The sequence below is a fragment of the Pyrus communis genome, chromosome 3 (assembly GCF_963583255.1).
Source record: "Pyrus communis chromosome 3, drPyrComm1.1, whole genome shotgun sequence".
In the NCBI taxonomy this organism is placed as follows: Eukaryota; Viridiplantae; Streptophyta; class Magnoliopsida; order Rosales; family Rosaceae; genus Pyrus; species Pyrus communis.
This window is the reverse complement of record NC_084805.1, coordinates 15,231,990-15,253,066: the sequence shown is the minus strand read 5'-3', so window position 1 is coordinate 15,253,066 and position 21,077 is coordinate 15,231,990. Positions and strand designations below refer to the sequence as shown.

At 38.1% G+C, this 21,077-nt stretch overlaps 3 protein-coding genes across 4 annotated transcripts; all 3 read left to right on the top strand.

Annotated features, from left to right (window-relative positions):
• Positions 1–2,099: 2,099 nt before the first annotated feature.
• Positions 2,100–4,610, top strand: LOC137728923 (probable polyamine transporter At1g31830). 2 transcript variants are annotated; one of them, XM_068467727.1, is made up of 2 exons: positions 2,100–2,314; positions 3,017–4,610. In XM_068467727.1, exons 1-2 carry the CDS (start codon positions 2,312–2,314, stop codon positions 4,454–4,456), a joined length of 1,443 nt encoding a protein of 480 aa, XP_068323828.1. In that variant the 5' UTR covers positions 2,100–2,311; the 3' UTR covers positions 4,457–4,610. The 2 variants fall into 2 exon arrangements, with proteins under 2 accessions (XP_068323828.1, XP_068323829.1); XM_068467728.1 differs by having other exon boundaries at positions 2,100–2,429.
• A 5,925-nt stretch (positions 4,611–10,535) lies between these two features.
• On the top strand, positions 10,536–12,770 carry LOC137728253 (serine/threonine protein phosphatase 2A 57 kDa regulatory subunit B' beta isoform-like). Its single transcript, XM_068467094.1, has 2 exons — positions 10,536–11,624; positions 12,417–12,770. The coding sequence occupies exons 1-2, from the start codon at positions 10,536–10,538 to the stop codon at positions 12,759–12,761; spliced, it is 1,434 nt and encodes a 477-aa protein (XP_068323195.1). The 3' UTR covers positions 12,762–12,770.
• A 5,564-nt stretch (positions 12,771–18,334) lies between these two features.
• Positions 18,335–21,010, top strand: LOC137727888 (uncharacterized). The gene is made up of 6 exons (XM_068466749.1): positions 18,335–18,487; positions 18,984–19,024; positions 19,122–19,225; positions 19,320–19,474; positions 19,631–19,712; positions 19,889–21,010. The coding sequence occupies exons 2-6, from the start codon at positions 18,985–18,987 to the stop codon at positions 20,000–20,002; spliced, it is 495 nt and encodes a 164-aa protein (XP_068322850.1). The 5' UTR covers positions 18,335–18,487; position 18,984; the 3' UTR covers positions 20,003–21,010.
• Positions 21,011–21,077: the final 67 nt, after the last annotated feature.

Sequence of the window (21,077 nt, the reverse complement as noted above, 5' to 3'; positions counted from 1 at the left end):
AAAAATGATAGCAAAGCTTGAAAGAGATATCTAACAAACAAGCAAGTTTTTTTTTTATTTTTTATTTAACAAAGAGACAACTGGTGGCAAGTTATGGTTATCCACTCCTTCCGGAGGCCAAGAAGACTCACAAAGGCATTTCAACCTCCCCCTGGCCACAAGTTCGACTTCCACACCAACATTAGATTTTGAACCCAAGACCTCTAATTTTTAGTTTGAAGAAAACCTGGCAATCCGTTATTTACCACTGAACCACCAATTTGTGGTTAAACAAGCAAGTTTTTGATAAAACAAATAAAAAGAAACAAAAAATAAAAACAAGCAGATTTTACTAAAGCTAACATATGAGTGAATAAATAGAACTCATTTATGTACCATATTAACACACTAACATAAAATTTGATGAAAAACTAATGGAATGAATGACCAAATTGATATGTAGGATCCATTTTCAGGAATCAGATTAATTGATATTTTATTTAAGGGTCCATTTTGATTGGAAGGTCCTATTTCAAGATCAAACTGTGATAAGTATTCAATATTTTATTGATTTCTATTTTCCAGCTTAAAAATTCACTGAAATGTACTTATGTGACCCAATGAATCCTAAAGGGCGCCAAAACACCATCTTCGGAATATCCCGCATGAATTAGGTGAGCTTATAATGCAGTGACAAAGACACGATAATAAATTTTACATTCCGCCATTGGAATGTTTTACAGCCAACTAAAAATATAAAGGGATACTAGTTTCAAGGCATTTTATATATTTTTACTGAAGATGCTCTATACTAAATAATGAAAAGAATGAATTAACATTAAACTCGTCATTCACGAAATTCAAAATTACATCTTTCTTAAAAAAACACTAACTCGTGATACTGATGTCTAAGCATGAGCATTATTTAACAAACTATTATGCATGTTAAGCAGGTGGGGGATTATCAACCATGGATCATTATAAGACTCGTAGTTACTAACGGTCCAAAATCAACCACGTCTCGTTGGTAACCCGATCATCAGTAAAACTCCTTTTTCCATTTCAATCAAAAACGATAAACATGCTTTTGCATATCTGACATTCCATCTGCTAACGGTCCTTGTAATAAAACGCAACACTTCAAAATGGAAAATTTTATTTAAACTTATGTAATTTTTTTTTACACTCAACTTAAATTTTAAATGTTAATTGTTATTTTTACCTTATTGCATAATTATCATCAAGTACAAGATAAATTAAAAATAAAACTAAAATTTATCAATAAACCCACCCACTATGATTAAACCATACATCATTCCTTGTTATTCTACGTTTATTTTAGTTAAAATCCTAATAGTTTTTATAGAGAAAAATAAGTTTTTTTATCGATGGACGGTGATTTTGAAGTTTTGATTTCTTCAACTAAAGTATGACTCAATTTGTTGCCATGCTTGTTTGTCAATTTGTTACCGTGCTTGTTTGACAATTTGTTGTCGTGCTGGTTTGGTTGGTCTTATGGCTCTTCTTATACTTGCATCTGTAAGCACTTGGTTTTGCAGCTTCTAATGGTTGCAGCTTCTCATTAGAATTTACAATTAACTTCTTCATCCATTTAAACGATCAATTAACTCGTTGATTATAATCCAACAAATTGTAGAAACAAATTGATCAGAAAGTAAGGAAAAGATGAATTGCCTAATCCCAGATAATTAGTTCCAGAGCTAGGAGTGCTTCAAATTTTTGAGAAAACAATTGATCAGGCAAACAATGACAACTTACATTAACAGTAGAGTTGTTTTTTTTTTTTTTTTTTTTTTTCCGAAAGAACAAAAATTTGCGGAGAGGAAAGTTGGTTTGATAAGAGAAGGTGATGGGGGTTATTTATTGTGGTGGTGTTGATAGCAACCCGCATGTGCCTTGGTTTGGTAAAGAGAGCAAATATCTTGGTTTTGTAGCAGAAAAAAACAGTAGCTATAACTTTACATTTTTAATTGAGTTTAAGGAGGTAATTTAGGTAATAAATTTAAATTTAAAAAGTTATTAATTTTTTAATAAAAAATAATATGAGTGTAGAAAGTAAGTTGAGTTTAGAAAGACGTTATATAGTTTCAAATAAAATTTCTCCTTCAAAATCTGTGTTTGTTTTTACCTTCAGCCGTGTCCAACTGTGTCGGCGATGCAGCGCTCTCACTCTGCAGCTGAATCAGATTCGTGTGTGTCCACTCAGACCGACGCGTGGTGGAGACGCAGATGCTCGCTTCTCTGACATCATGACGCATCGATAAAGCACCGCAAATCCGATTAGGCCACTTCTCTCTCTTGCCTCCTTTTCATGGTTAGCTCCTTCTTCTTCTTCTTTACTCAACGCCCCCGCCCCCCTTTTGGCCTTTTTTGTTTCTTCGCTGATTTGTTCTTGAAATCGGTCGGGGATTGTTAAGCCAGAAAGAGAGGTACATTTCCCCATTGGGTTTTTTTAATTGATTCATTGATGCTGTATTAATTTGGAATTTGCCCAATTGGGATGTGAGATTTTTGCTTTATATGGCTGCTTTGAGAGAACCCACATTGTTATTTTGTTTAGTTTTTATCAATTTGAAGTGATAGTTTTGGTCGGTGTTTGTATTTTGTGATTCTTTTGCCGGTTTGCCTGTATTTTGTGGCTGAAATTCATTGCTTGATGGAATGAGCGTTTGTGATTTGGGTAAACAATTTTGTATTTGTTGCATGACAAAGACTTAACAAGGAATTTATCTTCTTCCCAATGAATGGAATTCTGGAATTGTAGAAAATTATACTCTTTTTGTATAGTGTTTCTTAATCCTGTTGTGAATTCAGTTAAATTTATGTTTTTTTTTTTTTTGTTACTGTGAAAGTAATTGTCTTTGCTTGAAAGTTATGGCTTGGCAAGTGATGGCTTTAGATATAATAACTAGAACAATGTTAGCTTCTGCAGTATTCGGTTCCTTTTTCACTTTAACAGTCGAAATCTAGTAATCCATGGCATTTCGTAAGAGTGTGTTTACTACATTATGCGCAGAAACATAGAAACTCACCTATTAGGCAAATGTTGGACAACAATATTGCTGAGTATTCTGGTTTGGGGGAAGGATCCTCTCACGACTTACATAAGTATCAAAAGGTTTCAATCATACCTCTTGTGTTCTTGATCTTCTACGAGGTCTCAGGAGGTCCATTTGGTGTCGAAGATAGTGTCCAGGCAGCTGGTCCCCTTTTAGCCCTTCTTGGTTTTCTAGTTTTTGCAATCATATGGAGTGTTCCAGAGGCCTTGATAACTGCAGAAATGGGTACTATGTTCCCTGAGAATGGGGGATATGTCGTTTGGGTCTCATCGGCTTTGGGACCGTACTGGGGCTTTCAGCAAGGATGGGTAAAATGGCTTAGTGGGGTGATTGATAACGCTCTATACCCTGTTCTGTTTCTTGACTATCTCAAATCAGCAATTCCGGCTTTAGAAAGCGGTCTCCCTAGGACGGTTGCCGTGTTGGTTTTGACAGCAATGCTCACTTACATGAACTACAGGGGTTTGACAATAGTGGGTTGGGCAGCTATCTTACTGGGGGTGTTTTCACTTCTTCCTTTCATATTCATGGGATTTATAGCAATCCCCAAACTAAATCCTTCAAATTGGTTTGTGGTAAACCTGGAGACTGTGAATTGGACTTTGTACTTGAACACGCTGTTTTGGAATCTTAATTACTGGGATTCAATTAGTACTCTTGCAGGGGAGGTGGAAAACCCTGGTACAACTCTTCCGAAATCTCTCTTTTATGCGCTTATCTTGGTTGTCGTTGGATACATTTTCCCTCTTCTGATTGGTACCGGAGCTGTTCCAGTTGAACGTGAACTATGGTCAGATGGGTATTTTGCAGATATTGCTAAAATGCTTGGAGGTGTATGGTTAAGAACCTGGGTCCTAGCAGCTTCTGCTTTGTCAAACATGGGTATGTTTGTGGCTGAAATGAGCAGCGACTCGTTTCAACTTTTGGGTATGGCAGAACGTGGGATGCTTCCTTCAATCTTTGCCAAAAGATCTCGTTACGGCACACCGCTTACCGGAATCTTATTCTCTGCGTCCGGTGTGATCTTGCTTTCCTGGTTGAGCTTCCAAGAGATTGTAGCTGCTGAGAACTACTTGTATTGCTTCGGAATGATAATGGAATTCATCGCGTTTGTGAAGTTGAGGATGAAACACCCAGCTGCATCGCGGCCTTTTAAGATACCGGTGGGTACAGTGGGAGCAATTTTGATCTGCATTCCTCCGGCGGTGTTAATCTTTGTAGTTTTAGCTCTTGCTACTCCAAAGGTAATGGCTGTTAGCATCGCTGCGGTGATCATCGGGCTGCTTCTGCAGCCTTGCATCGAGTACACGAAACAAAAGAGGTGGTTTAATTTCTCCACGAATTCTGACCTTCCAGACATCCACAATGCATATGATCAGTATAGTGTTGTAGCATGATTCCATCAATAAATGTAACCATTTGGTGTTTGAAATAATTGGTTGTCTCTGAATTTGACAAAAAGTTTAGAAGAGCTTTTAATTCATAGAAAGTGTTTTGAAAAGAAGCACTTGATAGATGTTAGTTTATGAAGCACTTCCAAGCGTTTTTCAAAGAGCACTTGAAAAGTGGTACAATAAAAAGAACAAGACTTGGCTGCCGAAATTTCAGCAGCCATTCCTACTTACAATGTGTCCACACGGGATTGGGTGTAAGTAGGAGTGGCTGCTGAAATTTTCAGCAGCCAAGTTAATTCCCAATGAAAATACTTTTGTACTAAAACTACCACACTCTGATCTGCTTTGCTTGCCAAACAGTCCCTTGGAAGGAGAGTCTGCTTGTATTTTGTTCCTACACTGTGGACTCCACACAAAAATGTTGAAGACATAGGTTGGTGAGGCACATGCGAATTGATATGGAGGAGGATTCTCTCCCTCCTACTCTTCCTCCCCCTTCCTCCCCTCCTACTTGAACGGTTACGGTTAAATCACGTTAATTCTTATATTGATTATAAAGACAATAAAACAAAAAACAATGTGTGAAAGAAGGGGAGGGAAGATGATGAGAATAGGAGGGGAGAGAATCCTACTCCTTTGGATATGGGCGCTTCAGTTTTGAATTTTTTAGATCAAATATCCATGTCTTTTAGTGATTTGATTAAACTTTTTTTTTTATCATAATTTTGGTGCTATATGTAACAACCCGACCCAAAAATTTACGTTTTTATTGAGGGAATTGACGAAAATGCCCTAAAGGCAAGGATTTTGACTTTTGTTGACCATCGTCTAGAGGAACGTATGACTTATTCTTTCAGTGTAGTTGTGTAGTACTCGTTAATCCGAACGCATAGGCGAAAGCCGCTTGCGAGTCCGAATTATAACGATATAGTCATAGACGTTTGAAAATTTTTATTTAAAGTTAGTTAAATAATTGGAGCTCCCATTTTGGTGGGAAGGAAGCTAACCAGATTTTAAGGGAAGGTGAGGGGACCAATTAGGAGGAGGAGAAAGGAGGGAAAGGAGAGAGGAAAAAGAACAAGGGATTGGCCGGATCCCCTAACCCGCGACCTTGACCCGTTTTCACCATATTTTCCGGTGGTTTTCCACCAGATTTCTCATGAATTAGACAAAGCCACCACTCCCAATCATTTCCTAATCCTTCTTCCATTATCACCCAAATTTGGAAGGGATTTGAGGGTATTTGAAGGTAAATTCACGGGGTGCATCGGAGGTGGTGTGGCGGCGATTCGCCATTTCCGAAGTAAATCCCATTAACCACCACCACCATTAGACTCCCCTAGAACCCAGGAACAAAGCCCAGACAGTGGTGGAGGCGTCGAAGAAAGTTTGGAGGTCGAATCGAATCACACCAAATTCTAGGGTTTCGTACGGTTTTAGCAAAATTGGAGCCTTTCTAGGCCAAATTGGATTTGGCCACAGGTATAAAGTTTACTCTACTCTTTGAGATCTTCAATTCTGTAATTTTTGAGAATTTTTAAAAATAATTGAATTTTCCGGCGAGTCAGGGCGGCCCACCGCCACCCACTGCAGCGCGTGCGGCAACGAGTGGCCTATGGGCTGATTTCTTTTAAGTACTATTAGATGCCCTGGTTTCATATTTGATATCCGTATGACGTAATTTGATTGTTTGGACTTAGTTTCATTTCGATACGTGAATATGTCAAAATATGAATCGACGATCCGACCATTGGATCGTCACCAAACTTGAATATGTTATAGTACATAATATTTGAAGAATGTAGAAACTTATGGATTGGGAATCTGACGTACGGATCTTCCTGACTTAGATTTGTAATTTCGTAAGATAAAATGTTGACCGCCATTTGAATTGGCAATTGGCGAAGATCCAACCGTTGGATCGTAATATAACTTTAGTATGATGTTTTTGAAGCACAATGTGATTTTTTAGAAGTTACGGATTGGAAATCCGAGATGCAGATATTCCGGATTGAGTTACGTAGGGTTGTGGACCCTACCGTCGATCTTTGACCGACGGTTGACTTTTGATCAATGGGTCTTAAATCATTCTAGAACGTCCTTAGGGATATTTTTTATGTAAGTTACATGTTATATTGATACGAATTTTGAGATGTTATTTGGTAATTGTTCTAGGCGACGATGGTTCGTGATGCCTTGATTTTCGAGCTAGAGAATCGTAGCACATGCTTCAGGTGAGTGGATTTATTCTTTTTATTATCTGTGTGTGTGTATATATATCCATATGTTCTAAAGTACTATGAGATGATTGAGTTTAGATTATGTTATGGTATATCGATATGCTTGTCACCTACAAATAATGGATGTGAACTACGAATGGCTTGATCCCTGTTTAGGGTAGGTAGGCAGTCTAACGAGACGTTAGATGCATCCATACAATAAACGTGACTAAATAATTGAGACAATAGCCTTGTTTGAGGAATTGAATAGTGTGAAGAAGATTGGTAGAAAATGCGAGATATAACCTTAGGTTTTGGTAGTTAAATGCTGGTCATAAATTAAGATGTAAAGAATCAAGAAATTGAAGTAAGGAAAGGTAAGTAATGATAGTTAATTTAGTTAGTGTCTAATTGGACCTATCACTGATGATTACTCTCGAAAGTAAATAGTTCGGGAGTGGGGTGTTATAGTTATGCATTTCATGCCATTTGTATATATGTTTATATATCTAGAAATATTATGATATGGTTGAATTTCAGATTTACATCATGGCATATTCATATGTATATTACCTGAACCTAATTATTGTGAATGCTTTGAAGTGCCAAATGATGTTGCGGACGTCCAAGTAAGCTTCAGGTGAGTACATGTTGATGATAATGATGGTAGTGAGTACGATTGTGTTGAGATATGTTAGAGCTCATAAACCTGCACCCCGGTGTTAGTGCTCCCGCCCGTGGCCAGGGCCTAGCCTTCACGTGATCGTTCACCTCCCACACGACACGCTCACCTTGGATCCAAGGTAGGTGCCAGCCTGTTTTACAGACCACATTAGGTGGTTCCGACTCATAGGTGATTTGCGATACTTCGCACAGCCTTCACGTGATCATAGCACTTGAGCGTATTTATTTACACCCAGCCTGTCGTACAGACCACTTTAGGTGGTTCCAACTCGTGTGCAGGAATTGATTGATGAGCTATATGTGCTAGCAATGATTAATGAGATATGGATAAGTCGTGCAGGTCACTATAGGTGACTCCGACTTATATGCTAGCTATGAATGATGAGATATGTGATGGGATATATAATGAGATATGGATAAGTCGTACAGGTCACTATAGGTGACTTCGACTTATATGCTAGCTATGATTGATGAGATATGTGAGGATATATGATGAGATATGGATAAGTCGTACAAGTCACTATAGGTGACTCCGACTTATATGCTAGCTATGATTGATGAGATATGTGATGATATGTGATGAGATATGGATAAGCCGTACATGTCACTATAGGTGACTCCGACTTATGTGCTAGCATTGATTGATGTGATATGTGTACAGTTGTACAAGTCACTATAGGTAATTCTGACTTGCATGCTAGTATGGTTTATTAAGCACGTGATTATTTGTAGTGCTAATGAGATGCTGGATAGTGGTATAATTCCGGGTTTACTATTAGTATACTTTTGATTTAATACTTTTATGTAGTATGATTTGTTGGAAACTATACAGGTCTTACGGCGAGGGGTTACTACCTTTGATAATGGAAATGATTTTGAAAATCATTGTTTCGACCACTCACTCTTTCTATTTTTTTTGCACCCCTTCAGGTTCTAATAGCAAAGTTCCGTATTGACGAGGACTTGTAGCACTCCCAGTTCAGGTGGCTCCTTATGATGGTATAATCATTATCTTACCTTATTGTGCTTACTTATGCTCTGTATCACACGTAAAATGGGTTTATACTCGCTCACCGAGTATTTGTGTATATAGGCACTTTTAAGTTTAAATTTATTCACATTTTACACATTATCACATTCTATGGCTTCGTCACCTTCCAGGTGTCGGCCAGCACAGCTTGATTCGAAATCCTAGTGGACTTTCCCGGTCGAGATGTGTCATATATGCACATTATATTGTAACAAATTTCCTATAATCTAGCTTTTTTATTACACTCTCCTCCATTAGAGATAATTAAAAAAAAAAAAAAAAAAGTTGGTTAGATTCAATTTATTTTCACATTAATGCTACAATTTAGCAATAATTATCTACAATTTAAGATATTTTCTTTCCAAAATAGTTTAAAATATTTTTAAATCCCACAAAATCGAACATACTGAAATAAGTTTTTCTTTTGGTATGTTAAGAGAAAATAGGATTGAGAAAAATATTAATGTGTACAAAATAAAACGTACCAGAATAAAAATAATGTACCAATATTAACAATATGTATCAAATCAAACATACCAAAATTTCAAATAAACGTACCAATTAATGACTTTTGTAAATTCAAACGTACCCGCATATAATATATACGTAATGTATTATACCTAATAATAATTCGTCAACAACTATACATAAAAAAACAGCAAAAAAATATAATTTCACAAAAAATTGAAAAAATTACACGGAGCTTTTATGTTGATCACCAACTATTTGAAAATAAAAAACCATTTGGAAAAAGATATAATATTAAATGTGTCACATCTCGGCCTAGGGTCCACCACATCCCAGACCCGCTCCACCACCGTAGCACAATATTGTCCGCTATGGGCCCCGACCACGTCCTCACGGTTTTGTTTCTGGGAACTCACACGAGAACTTCCCAGTGGGTCACCTATCATGGGAGTGCTCTCATGCGCTACTCGCTTAACTTCGGAGTTCCGATGGAACCCGAAGCCAGTGAACGCCTTGTGTTAGGTAGGGATGAGAATATACGTAGAGCGCTGCTTCGCTGCTGAAGTTTCAGCAGGAGTTCTTGCTGAAACATTCAGCAGCCAAGTATTTTCCATATACATATAAGGATCACTCCCCTGGGCGATGTGGGATCTTACAAAATGTTTTATAACAAAAAAAAAAAATGTGATCGAAAAAACATATCTGGAAGAAGATAAAATATAGTTTAATTGCTAATATCTCCACTAAATAAGGAAAAGTGCATCGTGAAGATAAAAGGATAAATTCAAAAATTATATTAATTAAAAAAAATATAATAATGACATGTAATTTAGCTTGAGGTGGCTATTGGTCAAAGCACTTTAATCAAATTTTAAAAAGGCACAAATGTTTAATTTAAATAATATAGAAAAACTGTAAGGGATTCTAATTTTCTCTAATATTTATGGAATAGGATCCTCTCTGGATCCTCTTTGTGAAGATGATCAGTTTATCCTATTCGTTCATTATATTATCATGCGACAAGAAATTATTTTGAAATTTTTATTTAAATTGAACACAAATAATACCTAACAAAAGTTAGCCGTACGTACGATAAACGACTAAGATAAATTGATCCTTAAGATCCTCACAAAGAAGTCCTGAAGAGGATCCTCATCCTATGTTTATGACATGTTGTCTTGTTGCTTAGCAGTAACATTATTCCACGTGGCACACACTCAAGAGCGAAGAAAGATCGGTAAACTCAATTAGTCCTTAAACAAGTTGTTAGTTAGCTCCTAACAACTGTTAATATTAGTGAGAAACACTTTGACGATCACATTGTAAAATCCTCTATCAACTTTTTGAGCTTATGTTCAGTAATCTAATCATTAAAGAGAGTATTCCGAGGCTTATTGTGAAAAATCCCTTAACATATGTTGGCTTAACCTTACCTTACCAGCTAACTAGGTTTATGTCAAAATTGCAGTCTTTTGGTTTTTTTTTTTATCAACAAATTGCGGTCTTTTATTAACCATCGGATTTTACAACACTTTGTCTATATAACACCGCTGTCGTTTTGGCCCTTGTTTCATCAGCTAGTGAAAAAAAAACTAACCAAAGAAGCACTTTTATAAGCAGTTTGGGATGAGGTGCTTTTCTGGATAGAGAAAAAGCTTTAGAGGAAGAGAAGAAAAAAAAAATGGGAGTTCAAAACGACGCTCCAAGAGTGTCACCAAGGGCTTCGCCAAGGGCTTCCCCAAGAGGAAAATCCGCAACCCTTCAACACCTATTTGATCTCGATGCCAAAAGCGCTTCTGACTGCGGAAAAAAGATTGCCAACTCCAATAGTACTATTGGCAGTCAATCTTCTTCCAGTGTGGAAAATGAAGAAATCCTATCAGCAATCTCCGTCTGCCATTTTATCTTCACCTTCACCGATCCAAGCGAATGCCCAACGCAACAAGAACTCAAAGGGCAAAAGCTTTTGCAGCTCCTCTCAATTGTCAAAACCTCGAAAAAGCCTCTGCATGATCATGTCATGTCGTCTCTCATTTCCATGATATCGTTAAACCTTTTCCGGCCTCTCCCTCCTCCTTCCAATCCCACAATCGCTACGGACTTTCCCGATGATGAGGACCCCATATCCTCCTTTTCCCCTGTGTGGTCGCACCTGCAGTTAGTCTACGACATCCTCATCCGCATCGTGATCAACAACGATCCTAAGTTACTCAGAGGATACATTGACCACCAGTTTGTTGTCAACCTCCTTGTCCTCTTCCAATCAGAAGACCCGAGGGAGCGTGACAGCTTGAAGAATGTGTACCATAAAATATATTCTCGATTCACATTCTACCGTTCCTTCATGAGGAAATCTATGAACGATGTGTTCTTGCACTATGTGTTTGAGGCAGAGCAGCATTGTGGGATCAGAGAGTTGCTTGAGATATGGGGAAGCATAATCAATGGCTTCACTGTGCCGCTGAAGGAAGAGCACAAGCTGTTTTTCATGAGAGTGCTTATTCCTTTCCACAAGGCTAAAGGGATGCAGAGCCACCACAGGCAGCTGGCCTATTGCGTGTCGCAGTTTGTGCAGAAGGAGCCCGTGCTTGGCGGGATAGTGGTGAGAGGGATTTTGAGGTATTGGCCCGTGACGAATTGCCAGAAGGAGGTTTTGCTGGTTGGGGTGCTGGAGGAGCTGGTGGAGAATATTGACCCTGATCAGTATAGGAAGTTGGCTCTGCCTTTAGGCCTACGGATAACAAGATGCTTGAACAGTTGGAACTCACAGGTACATAGTTTTAATTTTGCTTCTGGCTTGATGATTTTTTGAATAGCGCGATTCACAAATTCAGTGTTCTTTTCCTTTGCAAACAAACAGAAAATCAATGCTAATTCATAATAGTTTAGTACTATTTTTTTTTAAAATGCTTGACTAAGGAAGGTTTAGTTTTCGTGCTGACGATTTGGTTACATCCATTAGTTTTTAAGGAACTTGAAGAACATCAAGACGTTATATCTTGGATTGGAATTGCCAAGTTTTCAATCACATATCAAGATTCTAATATCTGTCTTCTTTCCTATGCTAACAGAAAATAATTAACAAATCCTAAAAAAATTAGTACTCTCTTCTTTCGAATGCTTGAAATTTAAATCGAAATGGTAAAGACTGCGTGTGCTGAATACTACTTTCTTGAGTCCTTTTTAAGGATGAAACTGTGCCCCTGTAAAACCCTCTTGAAATCAAGCCATTGCGGTTAGCCTAAGTGGTGAAGGCGTTGGTTGGCAAATGAGTTATGATTAGGCTATGTCAATTGCTCGATTCCCTCCATGTACTAGAGAAAAGAAATCTTGGAATTCTACTATGCTTTGAACGCCCTATTTGAATTCCCTTGGTAAGTATTATAATCTCCGAAATTAAGGAGACATTCCTCCTTATATGCAGAACAACGCCGCTTGGCTCTTTACAGTTGAGTTGTTCCTCTTTATCTGCCAATCATAGAAACCACATTATTCCTTTAAGTTTAAATGTCATGTCTTTAACTATGGTCTAAAAAGGTGCTATATTGTTTTGTACTCATAGGTAGCAGAGAGAGCCCTCTATGTTTGGAACAATGAGCACTTTGTGAAGATGATATCTGTGGCAATGGAGGAAGTGTTTCCGGTCGTGGTTGAAGGCATGGAGAAGAACTTGAAGTGGCATTGGAGCAAAAGCGTCCGGCAACTGACCGAAAACGTGAAGGTGATGCTTGAAGAAATGGATCCAGTTTTGTACTCCAAATGCCTTGAAGAAATTGAGCTAAGAGAATCCAAGGCCAACCAAGCAGAAATCAAGAGGAAGGAGAAATGGGACAGAATAGAAATGGCAGCAGCAGCCAAGCCTCAGTTCCTCCAACCACAACATTTCTTGTGTGTATACAACAAGTAGTCTCTACTGGCTTTTTTTGGGTTTGGTTTCATACCCATTGAAGAAGGTTTATTATAAACTCAGCTCCTTACATGTAAATAGTTATTCTTCGTTGCAGATCAATCAAATTACAACGTGTGGAGAAACTTTATATTTTGTGGTTAATGAGGGCTTTAGAAACAAGATACAACTATTCTATTCCCCACATGAAACCAAGCTAATTACTGTGTGTATCGCAACTCGATCGCATGATATTATCACTTCATGTATTATAATCTGAATTGGCAACAGATTAATACTTGAAAGTGTAGTATCATAAAATAAAACACATAAGACTTATATTAACGTGTAAACAAGTCACTTTACATGATTTCAAGGTGGTGGATGAGAAGGTGGTGAAAAATCGAAATTGAAAGACGAAGACAGGTCAAATTATATTAAAGTTATTACCTAATTGTTTGTTTGTTAATTAAGTGCAATATACGAAGACTGCTCAGACTGGCAAGGATATATTTTCTTTTTGTGAGGATTACAAGGAAGTTGGAAACAAGGCAGGCAGGGCGGCAGACTTTGAAGGTTTGGGTAGATGAACATACAACGTAACACGTTTTATCTTCTTGTTTTTTTTTTTTTTTCTTTTTTTTTAAATATATTTGGGAGATCCTGTCTCCGAACCTATACGTGTTTTTGTAGGTCTTATTGTAACAAGTTTGTCTGAAAATATGCGTACCCATATTTTTCCACCACAGCGTGCATTTTGTGTCATTGCTCACCACTCTGCTTCTATTTGTCTATAATTTTATAAGGATTTATATATGTGTGCTCTGCGGCTTCAAAAGAGATTAAACTTATCAACAAACTTTAAATCAAGTAATATATATATATATATATATATATATATATATGTATGTATGTATGTATGTTTTTTTAATAGAATAGGTTTCAAGTTCGACTCTCCTTTAGTTACTAAAAAATTCATAATTTTGACCTAATTCTGAGCATATATAGTCATGTTACACTTTGCTAAGCCTTTGAAACGTGCCTAAAATTTGCTCATGCTCTTTAGGTTTTGGTTTTGAAGATCTCTCCTGTATAAATAAGTGAAGGTTACATTAGGATTGAACACATGCTTATGTTAATGTGTGTGATATCCACACATATCTTTTTAATTCTCACACATCTCTTATTAATTTCTGTCATTTGATGTTCTTCAATTATTCGATATGATGGCCGAAAATTAAAAAAGTGTAAGGGAAGTAAAAAGGGGTGTGTGGATAGCATCCCCTATATTAATAACAATTTTTCCATTCTTGCTCGCTCTTTCTCATCGTTTAGGAAGTCCTTTTAGAGAAAATATTTTAAAATCAAAGCTTAGTAGAATTGCAAGTTAATCTTCGAAAAGCACTTGAAGTGCTTTTTGTAATAAGTACATAACTGGTTATTCGTAAGCATTGTATACATAAGGAAAAAGATGAATCGAAGTCGGGACTTTCAACGAAACATTATTATTATTATTATTTGACAATTTTCAATTGAGATCACTTATTCAAATAAAAATTTGAGATTTCACGGTACATGTGCATTTATTTCATACATTCATCATCTATCGATCATATTTGCAACTAAAATGAGAGAATATTATATATGATAGTTGGATGATGAATATATTAAGTATATGCATGCACAACTTGAATTTTAATAATACATAATCAACTTAATATTCACAAAAATCGCATTCTCTCTATTTTAACTAATACATATAGTTGGTTTGGGATTGTGGTGCTTTAAAAAATAAAAAATAAAAAGCTTATTAAAAAATTTGGAACATCAAATATGTTTGGTAAAACAAACAAAAAATTGCTTTTTAAAAAACTCTTGTCAATGACGGTAGAAAATTATAGAAAATCAAAAGCAGGATCTGCCATGCTTCTAAAACAAGTGTTTTTTTTTTTCAAAGCATAGTGATCAGTGCCCGTTTAATGAAATTTTCAAATGGCAAGTATACAACCGCATATTTTACAAAATTACAATCTCAACCCCTACATTATTTTCTTGACAATAATTATATGACATTAAATACAGGAAAGTGTTATTGGCACTTCAAAAATCTCATTCTACACTCCTCACAAGTGTATTTTTCTTTCCAAAATAGAAAGTTTGGAGTGTAGAATGAGATTTTTGGAGTATCAATAACAATTCCCTAAATACAATATCATTTTTAGTCATTTAAAATATCACAACGTTTATATAAAAGTTTATCAAATACTCAGACACTTTTTTAAAAGCACTTTTACAAAACAAAACAAAAAAAAAAGTTTGTCAAATATTCAATAACTTTATTTTACAGCTGTTTATTCTTACAAAACAACAAAAACAATTTCTTTTTGAAAATCACAACAATACCAGACTAGCTCATAATCAAATCTAAAACAGTCCTAATTACCTAGTCTAAAGAAGGTTTTTCAATTGCACTGTACAAATGAATAGTCTTTGGAGCAAAATTTCACTTTATTTATGAGGCTGCCACTGACTCTCTTTGCCGCTGATCTTCATGCCACATGTTGACGATCGTGGAAAGGTAGGGGTGCGATGGTCATTTTAGTCTGTAGGGTTTCAAATCGATTGGGTGGGTTAGAGACCTTCATTTCCTTTGTTTGTGAGCTGCAGTGGGACTCGATGAGAGCATGCCGTCGGGAGAGAGATAGGGATTTGGTGGTGAGAGGAAGGCATGCAGCTTGCAGGCAGACAAAGTCACAGGGGGTGCACGATTCGAGGGAGAGAAAAGGGGTTGGTTTTGAAAGCTCTACCTAGGATTGTTCCTGCAAGATTTCAACAGTGTTTTCCCTCTTCTCCACTATTTTCCTTCATTCCCTTTTCTCTAAACCAGAAAACTAGATTCCTCTCCTCGAGTCTCTCCCAGTGTGGAACCCCCGCCACCACCAAGCGCCACAGTTGCGACAAAGGTTTGCGTGTTGAATTTCACATCGACGGCATCTCCCTATAACTTAGGAGCTTGGTTCGGATCGGGGGATTCCGGAGGCCCTGCCATCGAAGTTAGTCTGAAGCGATTCCTATCCTATTGACTTATTGCGTGTCAAAATCTGCTTCAAATTTGTGATTTAATACAATTGGGCTGTAGAAAAAAAATTCATGATTTTGTCTAATCCAATTGAATGATTAGAAAAATTTTCATTAAATTTCTAGGTTCCTAGGGGGTTCTGAATCGTGATGTTGAGAGAGCTTGGTTGCTTTAATTGCTAATGAAATTAGCTTCTAAAGAAGGCATAAAAAAACTGGACATTTTTATGAGATCTGGGTGTCACATCCCGGCTCGAGCGAGACTACTTTCTGGATCCGACTCCACCGTAGTATGATATTGTCCGCTTTTGGCCCCCAGCACACCCTCATGGTTTTGTTTTTGGGAACTCACGCGAAAGCATTCCTAGGATGGGTGACCCACTAGGAAGTTCTCGTGTGAGTTCCCAGAAACAAAACCGTGAGAGTGTGCTGGGGGCCCAAAGCGGACAATATCGTGCTACAGTGGAGTCGGGCCTGGAAAGTGGTCCCGCCCGGGTCGAGATGTGACAATTTGGTATCAGAGTCTAACCTTGGTCGTGGTGTGCCGACGAAAACGTCGGGCCCCTAAAGGGGTGGATTGTGACATCCCACATCATTCATGGGTGTGATCCTTATATGTATATTCTCATCTCTACCTAGCTCGAACGTTCCATTGGAACTCCGAAGTTAAGCGAGTATGCTCTCATGTGAGTTCTCAGAAACAAAACCGTGAGGGTGTGCTTGGGGGCTCAAAACAGACAATATCGTGCTACGGTGGAGTCAGGCCTGGAAAGTGGTCCCGCCCATATCAAAATGTGACACTGGGTCTCTATGGGTGAAAAGTGAAAAATTACATGTGAATTTTCAACTTCCGATTATTTATTTATTTGGGTATGATACGGGTATGCAAACATATTGTTGATCTTTGACTTCCGATTTATTTGGGTATGATTGACTGCGAAATATATTGTTATTACATGTGAATTTCAAAAGTAGGCATAAAAAACTGAATATTTGTTTTAAGTCTGGGATTCTCTCTATTTAATTGTTGTAATTAAGTTTATTTTCAGCGGTATGCTTTTCTAGCACTGTTTGTGACATCCCACACCGCCCAGGGGAGCGATCCTTAAATATATATTCCAATCCCTACCTAGCACGAGGCCTTTTGGGAGCTCACTGGCTTCGGGTTCTGTAGGAACTCCGAAGTTAAGCGAGAAGAGGGCTAGAGCAATCCCATGATGGGTGACCCACTGGGAAGTTGCTCGTGAGTTCCCAAAAACAAAACCGTGAGGGAATGGTAAGCCCAAAGCGGACAATATTGTGCTACGGTGGTGGAGTGGGCCCGGGAAGTGATCCGCCCCGGGCCAGGATGTGACAAATTGGTATCAGAGCCTAACCCTGACCGGAAATGTGCCGACGAGGACGTCGGGCCCCTAAGGGGGGTGGATTGTGACATCCCACATCGCCCAGGGGAGTGATCCTTATATGTATATTCTCATCCCTACCTAGCACGAGGCCTTTTGGGAGCTCACTGGCTTCGGGTTCCGTAGGAACTTCGAAGTTAAGCGAGAAGGGGGCTAGAGCAATCCCATGATGGGTGACCCACTGGGAAGTTGCTCGTGAGTTCCCAAAAACAAAACCGTGAGGGAATGGTAAGCCCAAAGCGGACAATATCGTGCTACGGTAGTGGAGCGGGCCCGGGAAGTAGTCCCGCCCGGGCCGGGATGTGACAGTTTGGTATCAGAGCCTAACCTTGGTCGCGTGTGTGCCGACGAGGACGTCGGACCCCTAAGGGGGGTGGATTGTGACATCCCACACCGCCCAGGGGAGCGATCCTTAAATGTATATTCCCATCCTTACCTAGCACGAGGCCTTTTGGGAGCTCACTGGCTTCGGGTTCCGTAGGAACTCCGAAGTTAAGCGAGAAGGGGGCTAGAGCAATCCCATGATGGGTGACCCACTGGGAAGTTGCTCGTGAGTTCCCAAAAACAAAACCGTGAGGGAATGGTAAGCCCAAAGCGGACAATATCGTGCTACGGTGGTGGAGTCGGCCCGGGAAGTGATCTGCCCCGGGCCGGGATGTGACACTGTTTGTAGCTGTGTATCAGCGCATTACTTTATGTATGTTAGAGTACATGCGCCATCTATATTCTCGTATCTACCAAAGCAACATTCCCCCAAAGTTAGTTTTTAGCAAACTTAATTTCATATTAAATTGTACACGAAATTTCACCCACTAATGCTATTATTTATCAAAAATTTCAAACCAAACTATTCGCTAATGGTTTGTTTGCAAGTTCTTTGAAATGACTAAAATGGTTTTTAGAGAAAATGTTTTTAGATTTCAAAAGTACTTAAAGTGTTTCGTGCTAAAAGTACTAGTTATGTGTTTTTTTTTTTTGAAACACTTCAATATTTTTTTCAAAATTAACTTGCAGTTTTACTAACGTTTGTATCTAAAAATATTTTATCTAAAAATGTTTTTCGTTATTTAAAAGCACTTATTAACGAGTTCTAAATTTTACGTCCTATTTTACTCATTAACTAGTTACAACGCCGCGCATTGGCAGAAGGAGAAACAAAACGGTGGCAGTCCGATTGTCCATCATTTTCTGATCGTCCTTCTCTATCTATACAACTAACGACAGTGTGCGTGCGCGCGCGCGAACCAGAGCGACCGGGTCGAGCAGGTAAGCACCACCTCTTCTCTCTCACTTAGGTAGAGCAAAACGGTGCGTTTCGGGTGCTATCTTACTAGGGTTCTCTCAGTAGGAGGCTTTCTGTGTACTTCGCGAATTTATTGTGAAATTCAAATTTTGATTGCCAGAAACCAATTTTTGATTGAAGATTTGGTGACATTTTAGATTTGGTTAGGTACAGTAGCTTCCTGGTTTTCTCTACCTAAAAATTCTACATTTGAAAGAAAATTGAGTATTTGGGGATGGGGTGGCTAAGAATTTGCTATAAGATTAATTTTGAATAGATAAATAAGAATCCCAATTGAAAATTTGTTTGGGGGTTGTTTTGTTTTTAATTATTTTGGGTTGTGGGTTTTTCATGTGTTGTTGATGGTAGATTTTAGGACTCAAATTGCGTGATTGTGTGTGTAAGCAAGCACTGCTGCCATTGGTATATGGATGTGAGTTTGTATTTTGTTTCTCATAATTTGTTTCAAATTTGACCTAGGATGGCGGCTGTTTCGCAGTCGGTGGCAAGCTTCTGTTCAGGTTACTATCCCTGGACTCTTCTTGTTTCTTTTGGGTGGTACTTGGTTGGAAATTCTACTGAATCTACATTTTCCGTTCTTTATCTGCCACATTACAGGTTTGGTTCGTCGTTCCAGTCATGCTAAACTACCGTTTGGAATCAGACAGTGTAATGGGGTCAAAATCAATAACTGCAATTATGTTTCAGTAACTTCCAGAAGGGTACTTTTTTCTTCTTTTTGTTTTGGAATTTATGCTCTCTGTCCAATTATCTTGTGGATGCTTGCATATTGAGGATAGAGCTTTGTTATCGCAGATTGTTAGAGGAGGAAGAGGGATTCAATATTTGCCTGCACGTCGTGTAGGCACCATATGCGCTGCATCTGTGGGAGGGGACCATAGTCAATTGAGAATTGATGACGATTCACCTCAGGAGCCCTACTTTTTAAGTCTTGTCAAAGAAGCAGTGTGGTACTTCCTTCCCCTCTTAGATCATAGATTTGTCAATTGCCTTTGATAACTAAGACCACAAATTGGTGGTCTTGCATATGTACTATTATCATATGTGATAAACAAAACATTGCAATTATCGTTAATTGATTGGGGATGTTTTTCTACTTCCTTTAGGGGGTTGAGATTGTTATTCGTTTTTCTGGTTGAGCAGCCTAGTCAGCTGAAGTACATCGAATGGCCAGGCTTCCGTAGCACGGTATGCACAAAACAAAACTACACTTGAAAGGTGTAGAATTTTGAATCCTACGTTGTGACTTTGCAATGTTTTAAAGTCAACCAGTGCATACTTATTTCTCCATCTTTCATCGAATTCAAAAGTGATAACAATTCCTGGTAGTTCAAATCTGAGGTTGTTTTATTGATTTTGTGCAGCTTAAGACTGCTACACTTACACTTGTTCTTGTGGCGCTACTCATCGTGGCACTTTCATCAACAGACTCTGCCCTCAGCTATTTGTTGGCTTTAATTCTCAGGCGAACCCCCTGATCACCAGAAGTACGACCAATTATCAATACCAGAATTATGACTGAGCTCATCTGTTGGAGACGCTACATTGCACATTCCACGGAACATCGCCCCTTTGGTGTGTTGCTATCGAAACAACACACCAAATTATGTGAGTGCCGTTTTAGCATAATCTGCACATTATCATAGTGTACCCTGTTCTTTTAGCAATTAGAGATACCTATGAAACAAGATAGACCTTCACTATTGTTTTATTTATGCTTGCGTCTAGTAGGCAATGAGGGTCAAAATGCTGGTAATTGAATCATTATAAGCTAATTTTGTTGGTGAAAACCCGAACGAGCGATTTCAACCAGCCCACCTATTTGGTTTAGTGGTTTATTTGTCTCTTTTTTTCTCTTCTTTTGCTTCACAATTTATGTTCTTTATTGGTTTTGAATTGGAGCTTCCCTCCAGAGTTAGCTAGGTTTTTACTTGGGCGACAAGTATTGATAGATTTACATGTTCTCTACTTTCCAGTTATTGCATTCATCGTCTATATTTTTGGAGCTACTAGTCGCATAATGGACCATGGATTAGTCTTCCTTAAAAAGAAAAGAAAAAATGAAAATCAAAAGACTTTATGAAGTCCTTAATGAAAAAGTGCTTTTGTAATCCACGTTCGTCTTAAATTTCTTGACTAAACATCGTCAAAAACACTTTTAATGCTTTTAGTTTTGATATGGCACTTCCAAACAGGTCGAACCTAAATTGCTCGTTCCTTGCTTCCAATGCTTTCATGAGCACTTACGCCATAGGTGCTTTCATTAGAAACAAGTTGAATTTTTATTACAAATTAAAGTGTTTTTGACCTAGATGTTTTGAAGTTGTGAAATAGATCTCTTTCATGATCCAAAAAGTGCTTTTCAAGAGAGTGCTTTACTGACCCTGAAATTGTGACCATAGAAAGTGTTATAAAAGCAATTTTCACACGAGTTCTAGTATGCGCTTCGCCAAAATTTGCATAACAAAAACCATAACCTAGACTCTTGCCAGTCGATGCATTTTACCTTGCAACTCAAACGAGGAATCTCCATCCAAAAACCTTGCTGCTATT

What these genes read in the sequence shown, in the direction of transcription:
- LOC137728253 (XM_068467094.1), top strand. Translation starts at nt 10,536, where the DNA reads ATGGGAGTTCAAAACGACGCTCCAAGAGTGTCACCAAGGGCTTCGCCA. An exon ending in TGAACAGTTGGAACTCACAG is followed by an intron (nt 11,625 to 12,416) that starts GTACATAGTTTT and finishes TTGTACTCATAG; the next exon opens with GTAGCAGAGAGAGCCCTCTA.
- LOC137727888 (XM_068466749.1), top strand. Translation starts at nt 18,985, where the DNA reads ATGGCGGCTGTTTCGCAGTCGGTGGCAAGCTTCTGTTCAG. An exon ending in TTTCAGTAACTTCCAGAAGG is followed by an intron (nt 19,226 to 19,319) that starts GTACTTTTTTCT and finishes TTGTTATCGCAG; the next exon opens with ATTGTTAGAGGAGGAAGAGG. An exon ending in CTTGTCAAAGAAGCAGTGTG is followed by an intron (nt 19,475 to 19,630) that starts GTACTTCCTTCC and finishes TACTTCCTTTAG; the next exon opens with GGGGTTGAGATTGTTATTCG.